At 47.0% G+C, this 15,917-nt stretch overlaps 1 protein-coding gene across 2 annotated transcripts in view; it reads right to left on the reverse strand.

Moving 5' to 3' along the window:
- Positions 1–15,917, reverse strand: part of LOC135243392 (voltage-dependent T-type calcium channel subunit alpha-1I-like) — a 191,283-nt gene that overhangs the window by 140,259 nt on the left and 35,107 nt on the right. For both annotated transcript variants that reach the window (XR_010326624.1, XM_064315181.1), the window contains exon 2: positions 4,587–4,839. Coding sequence is in view for 1 of the 2 variants with exons in the window: in XM_064315181.1 (XP_064171251.1) it covers positions 4,587–4,825 (239 nt within the window). In the remaining variant the exon portion in view is untranslated. The remainder of the gene's footprint in view (positions 1–4,586; positions 4,840–15,917) is intronic.

The following is a 15,917-nucleotide window of genomic DNA, read 5'->3' on the forward strand; positions in this document are numbered from 1 at the left end:
ATAAAACTCATTTTAATGTCCATGTGCACACGTCTGCAGCGTGCGGGAGTGACAAAATGAATCGCCTGCAGCACGTGGTCTGAAAGGAAGCTGGCCATATCTCAGGCCCGTATACAATTAATCCACCCCCAGTTTCTTTCTTGTCTCCCGCACAACAGATGGCAAAACGGATACTTGGGTTCACGGTGCCATGAAAACCCGCTATGTCAGCATCAGAAAATCATCATATCTTCAGCGATCAATACCTCAGCAGTAAGCACAGTCTGTAGAATCTCCTGTCTTCTAATCTGCAGTGGGACTTCAGAAAAGCACTCTGGCGTACACCTCTATTAAAACACCCTGGCACAATGCCTAACAGGACTTTCATTGTACCAAAGCCTTAAACCCTTTTTCCTTGAGAACTAACAGGCTCTTTAGAACTGACTTTACAGCCCAGGTCTATCATTTTAATGGAAAGGAACAGCGCACCCAACACGAGAACCCTTATGGGGCCTTATCCTGTTTAAGGAGGGTGGCTTCCCATCAGAAACATGCCTGCAGAGCTTATAAGGTTCATTCATTTGAAGGGACAGTGGAAAACCAGCGACTGCTCTCACATCCGTCACTAGGACAATGCATAAGATGTACCACTTATTTCCTGTGCATGGTTTAATTTTTACGTAACATGCAAGCGTTCCATGTCTGTTGTCATAAAGAGTTGCAATTGGTTATGAAGGCTTTATAAAGTAGTAGTAACATGCATATTAAGTAATAGTAGCATAAGTATGGATGTGTTGTTTAAGTACTAATTATATAACTTACTTATAATATATAGCATGACCAACACTCCGCTTCTGAAATAGGTCTCCATTTTGCTAAGATGAGCAGCGCTTTGACAAAATGGATCATTACCAAAACTGACTTAAGAAGCATGAGAAAACGCTATGCTGGTAAATTATGACAGCATGCTTTAGGGATTAACACAGACAGAAATAACACAAGTAACATTCCTTAAAAGAGTGAACACATTAAATTGTAATTATGTGTAGTGCCTCTTAAAGTTATATAGCACTGAAGCATGAATCCTTCCAGCCTGTCGCCTTATCTAAAGTCACACAGGCTGGGTGGAGTGGGGGGGGGGTCTTTTACGCATCATTGGCCCTCTCTCTTCCTCCACCATTCACGCACACAGACACACACGCACACTATTCCTCTCTACCTATATGCCTCTTTCCTGTTTACCGCATCTCTCTCTCTCCCCCTTCTCTCTCCCCATCTCTCCGCCTCTCTCCTCCTTCTCACTTTTCCTCCCTCTCTCTCTTTCCCCTCCCTGCCTCTGCCACTCACCTTCCTTCTTTCTTTCTTACCTTCCCTCTCTCTCCCTCTCCAGATGCTGCATAAGCCGGTCTCTCTCTCTCTCTCTCTCTTGGTCGGCCCGTAGCTAATTGGCCGGGTGATGAGGGAGTTTCAGCCCGTGCCGGAGACCGCGGCGGTAAGCGCGAGCGGCGGGGCTCCTGAAAGCTTTGGGCGCCCCGCCCGAACGTCGCTAACGAAAAGCAGGGAGGGGAGGCGCGCCGGGCCGCGCAACGCTGCACCGCGAGGCCCGCGCCCCCGCCCCTCCACCGCTAACGAAGCCGCAGCGCCTCTGCCGCGAGCGCCCGCCCGTTCCGCATAGCACGCCACCGCGGGAACGCCGCTCCCCGACGGCGACAGAAATGCAGATGACAAGGCCGGCTGCGTGCGCCGGAACACGGCAGACGGCAGCGCCGCGATGCGCACGCATGCATACGTGAATGAGATTCCACATTAAGCATGCGAGGATTAAGGGGGAGGTGGGGAGATTGGGGGGGGGTGGGGGTGGTAGGGGTTGGGGCAGCGACTGTACGACAGAGCTGAATCGGTTAGGAGCTCACGATGCCGACGCCGCAGACCGCGGGACTGTTCGCTGAGCAAGGTGACCGCGGCCCAACTCAATCCAATCCAGCTTCAACTTCAAATTCGCATGGCGCCTTCCACAGAGGGGCCGTCACAAAGGCGCCTTACAGCGGAAAGAGAAAAGAAAACTTAAGCCCGTTAAGAGAACGGATGACGCTCACCGGGGCCGCCGTAAGTCCCTGTCCCAGCATGCCGCAGTGTGCCTGCAGGGTCGCAGCGCCTCCGCGTCTCCGCACGCGCCGGCGGTTTGGGTCCAGTCGGAGGGGCTGCCAGATGGAGGACCTGTGGCGGCGGGCAGAGTCGAGTGTGCCTGATATCTGCTCTCGTCCCCAGGCGCGGGATTGGCTCGGACCCCGGAGGACCCGAGCCGTTATCTTGGGAGTGCGGACACATCAATTTGGCCTGAAGCGCGCCGGCATGGCTTTGAGCAGGATAGCTTCCTCTTATCTGAAACACTGCTGTACTCGCCCTCGTGCAGCCTGCTGAATTCAATCTGCTACTCACACACACACACAAACACACACACACGCACGCACACACACACATACACACAGTAGAATGCAGTATCATGCAGAGACTCGCATACACACAAAACATTTACTCTCTCTCACACACACATACACACACACAGTAGAGTGTAGTCTTGCACATAAAACATATACTCTCTCTTTCACACATACACACACACACACACACACACCTACTCACACACAGTAAAACCCTCAGCATTAATTCAACACTAACTGCGTTCATATGAGTTCACAGAGAGGATAGGAGGCACAGCCTCTGTGAAAATGTACTGTATCAGAATTGATTTCACACACTTTTGCCTGCACACGCACGCAGGCTCACGTGCTTTCCGAGGCACGCGCAGGCGTCCGCCGACTCGGTGTAATTCCCACGCAGCGTAGAATGTCAGCTGGGATTAGGAGTAATCGTCGCTTCCCCCTTTTCCTGACAGCTGAACTGAAGACGGGGTTTGACGGTTCAGATCTAGAAAAGTGCAGTAATCCTGCAGTCTTATTTGCTGTTGAACAGGTCACGGTCAGGACAGCAGTGCAGCACAATGGGTAGAGAGCTGGGGCTCGTAACCTAAGGGCTGTAAGTTCGACCCACAGGTAAGACACTGCCACTGCGCCCTTCAGCAGGGTACTTAACCTGCACTGCTTCAGTGTACATACAGCAGTATAAATTGTGTAAGTCGCTCCGGATAAGAGCATCTGCTAAAACGTAACTAATGAGCCTCTCCACCAGCTTCTCCACAGGACACAAGCTGCCAGGCGTACAGCAGGCATCCAGATCAGATAAGAAAGCTTCTAGCTGAAAAGGTTCAAACCCAAGCTGGGTGAGGTGGGGCTGTGCACGTCTTTCCCCGCGAGCCCTCGAACAGACACCATGCACCTGACCCTAGATCAGTTCTAGTAGAGCCCAGCGTGAACAAGGTATCTGATACATGCTGAGGGGCACTGTCACTGTTTGTGGGATTTGGGCCTGACACAGGCCCAAATCGCACAACTTGGGAGAGGCTATCAGCAGGGGGAAAAGGGCTACGATGGGATCTATGAGCCAGATAAGAGCAGCACTGACTTCATCAAGGAGCAAACCTCATCGGAGCAAAGCAGACATGTGGAGCAGGACACAATGGCTATGGGACCAACAGCTTGGGGCTGGCAGCAAGAGGAAAAGAGCAGATATAAGGGTCCAGAGAAGGATATCATAACAGGAAATATACAGCAACACCGCCAGTTCCTAGCATGTTAAAACAGGACTTCTCAATATGTATTTGATGAATATTACAGAGGTTCCCTTTATTTATAGGTCCAATGTCTCGGGTGCTTACAACACCTGGATTGGTCTGGTGGCCTGACTTGGTGAGCTCGGTGACTAAGATGAGCCATCCGAGGGAAGGCAGATCAGAGTTTCCGTTCAAACCATCGCCCTGTCCTGTGGTGACACTGCATATCAATCTACCACAATGTAACCGATGACAGAAATTCAGAATTGACATCTTAGTGTCAGAGTCAAATTCTGTGAAGGATATCAAGTTTTTGACACCAGAGAAGAACTGAACGGGCGTCATGCAGGGTGGAGACTGTGCAGTTGTACTGACACATGTGAAAGCGCTCAGCATTTCTCAGGGTAAAAGGAGACTATACAGTTGTACTCACGTATGTGAATACACTCAGTATTAAAGGGGGTTAAAGGAGACCATGCAGTTGTACTCAAATGTGAAAGAACTCAATACGTCACAGAGTAAAAGGAGACTGCGCAGTGAATGCTCAGTTCGGAGAACCAGTCAGTTAATGCGGGTTAAGAGGAGACCGCACAGTTGTACTCAACACGTGAGAATGCTCAGGTTCAGAGAACCAAGGAGTGTATGAATGGTCAGTGTAGGAGAGACTGCACAGTTGTACTCACACGTGATGAAGGCAGTGTTTAGGAGGAGACGCACAGTTGTACTCACACGTGTATGAATGTGCTCAGTGTTTTGCAGGAGGGAGACCGCACAGTTGTACTCACACGTGTATGAATGCGCTCAGTGTTTTGCAGGAGGGAGACCGCACAGTTGTACTCACACGTGTGAATGCGCTCCATGTTGCGAAGGAGGGAGACCGCGCAGCTGTACTCGCGCTTTGTGAATGGGCTCAGCGTTTCTCGGGGCTAAAGGATATGGGCTGGAGACCATGCGGATGCACCAGCTCCGCGGGCAGGTGGTCTGCTTGAGGCAGAAGAACACCACGGGGGCCAGCTCCGGAAAGGGCACCACCAGGGCTCCCAGGTCGCTGCTGACATCATCGCCCAGCCCCGCCTCCTCCATGGCCTCATCCCCCGGGGCGGGGCCGTAGTCCTCGCAGAGCCCCGCCCCTACCTGGGCCGCGCCCGGCACTCCGGGACCCTCCTCGGTCGTCATGGCAACACGGCAGTCTGCGGAGAGGGGAGAGAAGAGACAAGTGCGGGGGCAGGGGGTTAGGACAGCGTACGGTCACAGTGAGCGCGCCCAAATCCTTCACTGTCTCTGTCTCCGTCGCTTCTGGTTCCAGTGTCACTGCTCTTTCCTCTCCAGTAAAAAGCAACCATTCACAGCGTCCATCGCTGTCAGTAACCCGTGTGCTACACGACAGCCTCCGCTCAAAAAAGATTGCAACATGAATCTTCTTCGCTGCTTCATGTTTCAGCCACATTATAAAAACACATTTATATTACTGGCATTTAGCAGATGCTACCTCATCCAGAGCGCCTGACTCCGCAGATACAGGAGCAAAGATGATCTGATTTTGATTTTGTCCGATGCGGCCTCGTTCGGGTAAACCGCCATCACGCCTGACGCAGCTCATCACTTTTCACTCTGATGTTATCATCCTCTCGTCTGGGGTACCGCCGTTTAGTCACCACAGGTGCGAACAAAAAGCAGGCTAACCGACAGACAGATAACAGCACGACACAGATTCACCTTAGACTGCTCCTCTTTTATAACATTTTTTAGATACATATATATATATATATATATATATATATAAATGCTTCAGTAAGTAGCTGCCATAAAAACTGAAAATGCTATTTTTTTCTGCATATCAGTATCTCTGATTTATGTGACATGGTTAAGAGTTGTTCAAGAACAATTTCTTCTTAGAACAAGGTCAAAATCATATACCATGAAAGCGCACATAAAATAAACCTACCAATAAATCCCTTATCGTTAACTGTGGAATAAGTGGGTTGAAAGGTGTGTTATAATTGAGTAGAACAGGAAATGCAGCTCAGTCTCTCATTATAACCTGACCTACAAGAACAGAGAGCTGCAGCATAAGCAAGGCTGCATTTCCAAGTCTCTGTAATTGCCTGTTCTCCATACCTTAGGAACGCAGTGTGTTAATTATAAACGTATACCACTGGGTTATAATGAGACACTGTCCATCAAAATATAATATACTGCTGGAATGCTGATTTCACTTAGTGTGCAGATTAATTACATACACTTATGGTCACACTTTTCAGGAAATGTATTGTCAAAGTCTTCATGTATCATGCCTTAACTAATGTTTAATAACATGTTTATGAATCATTCATAATACAATTCTACACTCTGGTAAAGCGTCATGCATGTTTTAGGAAGGCTTATCAATGGATAATTTGGTGTGACTGACTTTATAAACATAATCATTTGAATAATATTAAATATCATTTCAGAGGAAAGCACACAGTCAGTTGCCATAGTCAGAGAGAAGCTGAAACCAGGCTAAAGAATAAAAATGGTAAATGGAGAGTTGTGTTTTCTCAGGGTACTGCACAGAAGCAATCCATAAGCATATTCAAAGAAGCAGTTTGACCTTGAACGCCTATAAACATTTAATGAACAGTAAAATAAGAAGCCATTAGCTATATGCACTAATAGGCACATGTATTAAGGTATGACATAGCTATATGCGCTCCCTTCCCTGGGGAGTTATGGTTTCCCCATTAGCGTGCTACGCTGCGGGGAACGTTGATGAAGCGTTTCGGGTTAAGTGCCGGGTCCAAGGGCAAAGCAGCCAAGCCCCGCCAGCCATTCCGCCCCGCGACGTGCCGTGAGAGCGATTCACAAAGCCGCCGCTCCTCAGCACCGCGCCAACCGCCAATGACCGCTACGGCAGAGAGGCCAGAGGTGTCCACACGGCACCCGGCTCAGGCAGCGCCAGCGACTCCAACAGCCAAAAGTGCTACTGCAAACCACCTGAGGACCACGTTCCCGGCTGTATACCGTACATACATAAATACATAAATACATACGTAAGCCGCCTAAACAGGACCTTTACATGAGTCATCAAGGCAATTTGGTTTTTAAGTGAAGCAAGAGTACAGAAGAGTATACCAGTCCAGGTAGCCAAGCACCCATTCTGATGTGGCTCACGGAATGTGAAGGTAAAGGAGCGCTGCAGAGGAGCCACACGGCTCTCGTTCACAAATACAGAACATCACACCGTTTGACTGCAGCACCCACATCCTTTTATTAAAATCTGTAGCCTAATATCCAAAATTTTGTTCCAGCCTTTCCTCGCACTGCCACTAAAGGACAAGGGTGCCTTGTAAAGAGGTGATGTGATTCAGTGTGCTGCGGTATCAGGAGTCAGTCCGGTGCCTTTAATTATTTTTTTAAAATTTTCATCTCCACCCATTACAGCCATAAACAAGACTAAATGAGAGGGAGGCGCAGGCACTGTCAGATTTTGAAACGGGCACATCAATCCACCACCTGCCGCTGCAATAGCAGCCACTGGCGCCTTCTCCCTGTCACTCCCCCTCTCTTACCCCGTTCTCCTCCTCCTCACTCCCACCCTCTCCCTCCCTCTCTCTCCCTTCCTCTCTCTCTCTCTCACTCACTCTCCTTCTCTCCCACTAATTTCAGTCCTGAATCTGTGCGACCGGAAAGCGTGCAGTGATGTGAAAATCAATGAGAAAATGATGAAGATTTAAAAAGAAGATTAAAAAGGAGAACGGGGAGCCCACGTTTCAGGGCCATTTTTCTGTGTGTGTGAATGTTTAAAGGAAGCTGAACCTGGAAGCTGTGTGTTTCACTGAGGACAAGGCGCACAAATACAACGCTTGTACGGGCTGACGGTGCGAGGTCACCGGGGTGATTTATGTGGGGAACCCTGAGCAGTGTCAAAAGCCATGTAGGTGTGGGGCACGCCCCGTCAAACCTCAGCTTTATGGCCGGAGCATCTGCTATTCAAATAAGTCCCGCGCTGGGACACACCACTGGAGCTGGCGCTGCATTAAAAACACCTTAATCTCCCCTGAGATGAATGGGAGGCAAAGAGGCTTTTATCACACAGCTCCCTGGATACGGTGTCAGCGAAAGACCTTGGGAAGACTCTCTCTCTCTCTCTCTCTCTTTCTCCCTCCCTCTCCCTTTCTCTCTCTCCTCCTTTCATTCTCCCTCTCACTTTCTCTCCCTCTTTCTCTCTCCTTCTCTATCCCTTTCTCTCTCCCTCTCTCTCTCTCTTTCTCTCTCCCCCTCTCACTCTCTCTCCCTCTCTCTGTCTCCCCATCCCTCCCTCCCTCTCTATCCCCTTCTCTCTGTCTCCTACTTGAACACACACACACACACAAACTTTTATTTATAATCATTGGAAAGTACTGTCGTGAAGTACTGGGAAATTCAATAAAAGTAAAATAAATAATATTTTTTGTTAATATTTTCACTGAAACATGATTTTGGCATCCAAGACACTTGCATCATGTACAAAAATTAAAATGCTCTAAACTTTTTTTTTTCAGCAGGGTCCCAGGCGGTTAAGGGGAATGAGAGTTTGAAATGGACAAAAAGTGAAGTTAAGAAATAAACATCCTTAAACGCCCTGTCCCCGTTTATTTCTTTTTCACATTCCTATTTTTTTTTCCTGCAATGGACTTATTTTGCATGCCATGGATTTGTAAACAATCCTTCTCAGCAGTTTAAAAAAAGGGGTTTTCAAAGTCAAAGCAATCTCTCCCTTTTTACTCTCCGTCTCTCTCTGCCTCTCTATCCCCCCATCATTTTCCCTCAGTCTTTTGTTCCCCCTCTCACTCCACTTTCAGTCGCTCCCTCAGTCTGCTGTCTCCCGATGCTCTTTGAAAACAGCGTCTGTTTGACTGGTCTGAGCCGAGCTGACACACAGACATGTCCCCTGTGCGGGGGAAACCGCAGCCAGCCGCACTAAACTCTCTGTTGAGTCATGTTTCCAGATGATGTCGCTGACCGAGCTCTTCTGTGTCATCGTGCGATAATATTCCCTTTGGAGAAGGCCAACATTAGAGCGAAGACAATGATCAAAACAAACAAACAAGCGCCAAGATTAAGATAACGTGGGAACGTTTACATTTTCCTTAATGCTTCAAGAACATGAGCAGAGGAAATAGGACTAAAAGCAAAAGGCTCAGTTACATCTGAAGGTGGTGAAACTTCAGACCTAGTGAATCCTGGTGACCCCATACTTTGATCATTAAAAATATGACCAGCAGATATAATATGTTTGTTAAAAAGATTGCTAATATCATCCTTGTTAATTACTGGCTGAGTATCCAACATAATTTACCAAGAAAGAGAAGAGGAGGCATTTGTAGCAGCTAATGATTTTATGGTCTTCCATAACTATGCAAAATTTTTTAGATTATCGGTAAGAGAAGTAACATAAAACTCTTTTTTTTAAACTCTCCAATCATATCTAAGAGCATTGTGAATACATCTGGTACAGTGTATAGAGTTTGAGGGGTTGGTGTTGATGTGTGTGTGTGTGTTGATGTGGAAGTATATGTTGGGGGGGCTCAGTCTGTGATTTCCCAGAAGCCTCATCACCTCCCCTAGGAGTGCACAGGTCCCAAGGGAAGTACCCAGTACATTGTTGGCATCACAGAGTGATCACATGCACAAACACACACACACACGCAAGCTCATGCACACATACACACACACGCACGCACGCACACACTCACGCACTCACGCACACGCACACATGCACACGCACACAGGCATTTACACACAGTACCTTCAGTGGCTGAACCCCAGCCAAAACAAAGATGAAATCTTTGTATGCCACTTGGCACCCTAAAAACAAACAGCAGGTGACTGTTGCTTGGTCAGAGGTGAAACTGACTGGTCTGTAATGAAATGCCGCACTCTGCCCCAAAGTTGCTGATCCCTGTGTCACTTCCACAGCGTGGAGCGGGAGGTGATGTCATTATTGGCACGGTCTCGCATTGCATTGCTGCCAGGCGCTTATTCCCGCCAACAACTGGCCCTCCCCCCCCCTCAGTCCAACGCCCACAAAGTCCAGGGCGTTTCTCTATAACACTGGCTGTTATGCAAATGCCCAGGCAGAACCCTCAGATGGAGAACATGAAATGGAGAAACTGAAAGGGACAGAAACTAAGAGAAACCAAGGTGAATGCAGAGGGACGGAAATCAATCAAAGATGTTCTCGTAAATATAAAGAAGCACACATCAAAGCTTTTAATTCTGAAACAACGCAGGGATCTGTGCAGTGATTTTGCCAAGTCATGACAATGTTTGATTTCCTCAAACATGACACAAAGAACAGCTTCCATTACCATTATATTACATTTCAGTGCTGCAATTGACATTAAACTAATAAAAGCTTTGCTTGGATACAGACAATTTTCAAGAGAAAGCTGTTTTATAAAAGCTGCTTTCTCTGCCATTTATAAGAGGACCATGGAAACACGGATAATGCAACTACTCTGAGAGTCTGACAGATTCACTTGTGTACTGTACGTCTACTAAATTCTACTTCTTCTCAGTACAAATTCCTAAATATAGGGGATTGCAAAAGTAGTAGACACATTTTGCTGTGCCCTGAAAAAGATTTCAAAATGTATTATTTGGAATTAGTTTTTTATTTAAGATGCATTCCTTTATTCCTCTATAAGTCCTCTATTCCACCACAGAGAAATGAAAGTTCCACAAATTTGTTTGATTTTAGAAAATTCTAATCCAAATAAATGCATTTGGAAATCTTTTTGTGGCATAGCAGAAGGTAAAATCTCAGAGGGGATTGCAAATATGTTTGCAATCCACTGTAAATACGCCACTTGGCATTTTTACAAAGTGGCTCTGCCATGACTGCAGTCCAGTGCGTATCTTACTGGCCTGACGTTAGCTCCTGCTAGCTCAGGAGCTACTCTGAGTAGTCCAGATACCTTCACACCTTCATCACTCAGAGACTGGGATCTATCATCCATCACCATTCGCCTTTAACACTAATTTACAAACTAATGCAAGCACAGTTTGTCTTCACAGACATTCCATATATACATAGATGGAATAGATAATGGATGGATGGATATAAAGGGCTGTAATTCCAACATGGTTCACCCAATATGGATGTAAATACCCGCAAATGAAAGCTGACAGTCTGCACTTTAACTTCATAATCACCGTTTCATTACAAATCCAATTCCAGCACAGCTATACACAATATATCCTGGTCCTGGTCCTGGTTTAAGGCTCTGAAAGGATGGAGTGTGTCAGGCCCATACATACTCTAGGACTATAACCGTGCTCTGCTTACATGCTCATCATCTCACCTGTAAGCATTTTCCTATCACAACAGCTTTAAATCATTATACGCAATGAAGCAACATGGGGAAAAAACTCCAGGACTATACAACTGGCAGACCAGGACCCAAATTCGGTACTTTATAGAGATAGGCCCATTTTTTGCCCTTTGATAACAAAAGTATCCTGCACAGTAAATCAAAAAAATTGTAACAGCTGTATGTAACAGCTAATTAAGAGTCTACTTAATTAACACAGTTGTACATTCAGTCTCTTTCACACATTGGTTTATAAATGGTAATGTGTGAAAATCTCTGGCTCATACCACACACCATTTTGAAAATCCATGAGAAGATACAGGCACAGTTACAGGTGTATTGTACACAGAGCAATAGGCATTGCTTATTCTAGACTTGTATGTTTTATGAGATGATATATTACACATGTTCTGTAGCTGCCTGTAGCACCTGCAGTGTGTTTCTCTCTCTCTCCAAAGGTCATACATAAGGATTAAATGACACCAGCACAAGCACTACTTAATGCCTCAAAAAATTCATTATCATAATGTGTTCCGATATGCTGCATCAAGGTAATATTTCACAGCAATGGGACTTTTGACATGGGTGGTGATAAAGAACGTGCAGCAACAGCACTACTGTTTTCCTTTTAATCTTTTCCCTGTCCAAGCCAATAGGGCGGCAGCGTAGTGTAATGGTTAGGGAACTGAGCTTGTACTATAACTCGGGAGGTTGCAGGTTTGATTCAAAGGTAGGGCGCTGCCGTTGTACCCTCGAGCAAGATATTTAACATCTTTAAACTGCTTCAGTGAATATCCAGTCGTATAAACAGAGTGTGCGTAAAGAATGTAAATTGCGTCAGTCCAGCGTGAAAGTCACTCTGGATGGGAGAATTTGCTAAATGCCTGAAGTGTAAACCTAATGCATCCTGCAGGGCTGGGCCCCGGTTAAGTGTAAATGACTTAGCGGGCTCAGCCAACGCATTAAATATTGAATTACAATGATGAGGAAAATGTTTTATTCGGACATCGAGGGCGCAAAGGAGTCTGAGTTTCTGAGTGCAGCTCTGCCACTGAATTTCACAGAAGGCGCTTTCTGCCTCTGTAGCCGGAACACAGTCACTTCCTCCAAAACTTAATGTCAGGAATTCATGTGGAAGCAGACACTTCCACCAAAGTCACCTCAGGACCCCACATTATTAAAATGATGCATACAGAAATCCAATATAGCCTACTTTATTTGGAACTGGATGTGCCTTCGGCACTCAGGCAGAGTTTCAGAAAGACGCCCCCGACATTCACCGCTTGAGTAACTATTCCACTGGCGAGGAATTAGGGAAACACAAGGAGACAGGCACACTACGTTCCTCCTGCCCTCGCTCTCTCAGTCACTGTCGAGACTTACCGGCCCTCTAAAAGCAAACATGCCACGGAGGCACGCTTCGTTCGTTATCCTATCATAGCACACAACGCCCCAAGGAATTCTGGGTGCATCATGGGGTCCCTGTATTTTTATTCAGACCTCAGAGGGGCAGAGAAGGAACTGGGGCCGGTGTTGGCGAAGTGGCAGCTGATTGGTCAGCGTGGCCAGCTGACATCCTGGCCCCGCCTACCTCGCCACTGCAGAATGCAAAAACAGGCCCGGGAGAGGGATCTGTCAGCGGAGGTCTGCGGAGCGGACGAGCGGATTAAAGCGCTTCTTCGGCCCCGTCAGCGTAATCTGCTTTAACGACTCAACACGTCTCAACACCGACAGCCGCACGGCGGTTTGTAGGGCCGGGGCCCCTGGTGCCGGAACGATAGCCGACGGCGGGGAATTAGGGTCAGCGCTAAGTAGCCGAGCGCTTCGTGCGGATCTGTCCGACGATCCGCCAAAAGAGTAGCGTCGCAAACACTTCCACGCGTGAAAAAAATATATATATACGCATAAAAACCCAAGATGGAAGAGCTTGCTGAGTGAGGTCACATCCTGCCTTTCCCACTCTCTTTGACTGTCTCTTTAAATCACGGCCTTCTTTATCAAAGGTGCCGTGTTTGTACTCCCAGTTCTGACTCAACGGACCTGCGGGCTCTGAGGGTTCGAACACTTCCTGTTTCTTTCCCCGTTTTTAATGAACATCACGGCTCGCCATTGTTGTGCGCCTATTATGTCCTCTCCAGCGTAGAAACAGTCTCATCCGATCGCTCGGTTTACCTCACGCCTGCACATGCAGTGTGACATGCTGCAACCCCAGAGCTCTGGGCTTGCTGTGAGAGCTGTGCATTCATGCAGTCGGTCCAGATCTGAAGCGGAATGCTATTCTTTAAAGCCAGAAAGGCCAACTGCTTCGAAAAGCACTTTTATTCTTTTTGTGCGTGACTTTTTTGAAATTACTGTTGCCTTTCTACCATCAGGTGGCTGAGACCTTAAGTGGTTTTTTAAAATTTGCAATTTGTGGCGCTTTCGAGTTCCCATGGATTTTAATTAAACTCATCACACATACTGTCTGGAACCGGCTCCAGTACTTTCAACATTCTGTCAGATTGCAAGGTGAAAAGACTGATCTGTAATTCAGTCAATAATAATCATAAAAATAATGATAATAATAAATGTGTGGTACAGGGAGAAAAGCATAAAATGGACAGAGTGTAGCCAGCAAAACGGCATGCCCTAGCAGGCTCTTTCCAAAGCTCGGTATGAGTTCTGTTGGACAGTGTCACATATTAACATAACCCATCTCACATATTGTCACTTTGGAACATTATGGTAATGGGGGTCACAGTCTTTATTTTCCAGAGACAGTGTGTTTTATGATGAGGCCTAAGAAACCAGAAATTTGTGCACTGGGATAAACCACCATAGTGGTCAGATTGAATAACCATTCCCCCCCCCACCCACACCCCCACCCCCGTCAATCCGGTTGCTAGCAGCAACTGCATAAGCAGCAGCAGTGACACTGTTCCTGTAATCACTGATGATTTAAAATGGAGAACCCAGCTGCTTCTTTCTAGCGTTCTGTGTCAGCTAAATCAATTGGCCTTCAAAAGCAATTTCAATAAATATTCTCTTTGTCTTTTTTAATCTGCAAATTTGACGCTGATTTAATGCTTCAGAAAATATGGGCAGACTTACTCAGACCATTTTTTTTCTGTCCGCATAGAAATTAAAGCATGAAAAGATAATTGGCCCTTTAAAACACTGGGAGCACTCTGGCTAACCACGAAAGGTGCAGCAGGACCTTAGCTTGCTTGTATTAGCAGCTGGCCCTGTCCTTGTTAGGACCTCTCTGTGATTGGCCACCTTGCTTCCTTTGGCTATGGGTCTGATTAAATCCATGCATTCTCATTGGTTGCCTGGTAGGAAGGACAACTGATGAAAATAAAAGTGATAAAACTGGAGCACAGTCTTTCTCTCTTCCTTTGCCACACACTCTCTCTCTCTCTCTCTCATTCCTTCTTTCCTTCTCTCACACAATCGCACTCTCTCCCACCCATATCATTCTCTCTCTCTGTCTCTCCCATTCTTTCTGACGTTTCTCTCTTTCTCTCCCCATCTCTCTTTCACGCCTCCTCGCTTGAGTGCACATGAAGGTTGCCAGAACAAGGGGGGCGGGGGCGGGGGCGGGTGGGTTCAATATTGGGCACTCAGTGTCCAAAAGGGGGTAGCCCATCCTACATAACCTGCTCTACAGCTGGAGAGCTTCATGGGCTGACATGGCAACCTGTAACTCATCACTTTATTTTGCGCCTCTGTTTATTCTCCTGAGCAATCAATCAGGTGACATTTCCGCTCTGCGTCAGAAAGAGCGTGGCTTAAATTACCATCGTGCAATGAGTACGAAGTCCCACTAAAACTCACACAGGGATTATTTCCACAATAAAATCGTCCTCGCTGAAATAAAAATGAAGCGGACTTTGATGCAGTGGCTTAATAGCAGGCGGCACACTCCCACAGAGCCCCTCGTTCATGGTTATGGGTTACCGTTAAATCGCTCGTTTATCGCCACGTGGAGCCTAATTCAATTACAGGAACAAAAAAAAAAAAAAAAAAACCACAACATGTCCAATTATGTCCTTGAGCTTGACCTCGTGCCTGCGGGGCGCGGGGATGCAGTGGTCTCAGCAGACACATTAAACGAGTAAACGGAGCGAAGGGAATGGAGGAACCAAACCGGGGCCTAACGGAAGCCGGCCCGCGGTCCAGGAGACGACGAGCAACTTAGACAGCAAAACGGAGGGAAGAGGCCCTGGAACCAAGGCTAGCCGCAACAGGCAGGGAGAGAACAGCAACGCTAAAATATATAAATGAGACTCCTAGTGCCGATGACAGCTGTTCGGGAGGGGAGTGGGGGTGTTTGTTGCTGTTATTGTGTCCTACTGTGCTCGTGGCGCTATCTTACTTGAAGTGGCCCCAGGAAATTTCAGGCAATTTTCTAGATGGATTTCTGCCATTTGCAAGCGGTCAACATTTGCGACACCGAACAGGGTTCCCAGAGCTGGGTACAGGCCTGCAATTTTCACCGTGTGGCGTCCATATTTTTAAAAAAAATCTGGGTTCTTTATTTTTCGTCTCCTCTGCGGCAATATCGCGAAGCAAATCAACAAATCAACAGGTGCGGCACCTGGGGGGGGGGGTCGCTCTAATTAAATTAACATATTCTTATTTCCAAGACGATAAGCGATGGCTATGTGAGGAGCGCTAATGTGATTGCCAGATGGCCGACACCACGTGACCTGCTCCCGCTTTCCCCGGCGATTGGAACGCAACAGGTGGAGCATCAGAGGTCACCGTGGAAACGAGAGGAAGGGATTCTGGAAACTTACCCAGCCACTCCTTAAGCAAACACACATACTGCTGCCCAGTGTTTAATGAGTAGCCTATGGAATACATTCAAACATGTAGCTACATTTAAGAAAAAATTTTAAATGATTTAAAAATTTGTTTTGTGAAAACGGCATTGGCAGCACAGGATA

The sequence above is a fragment of the Anguilla rostrata genome, chromosome 17, assembly GCF_018555375.3.
Source record: "Anguilla rostrata isolate EN2019 chromosome 17, ASM1855537v3, whole genome shotgun sequence".
Classification (NCBI taxonomy): Eukaryota; Metazoa; Chordata; class Actinopteri; order Anguilliformes; family Anguillidae; genus Anguilla; species Anguilla rostrata.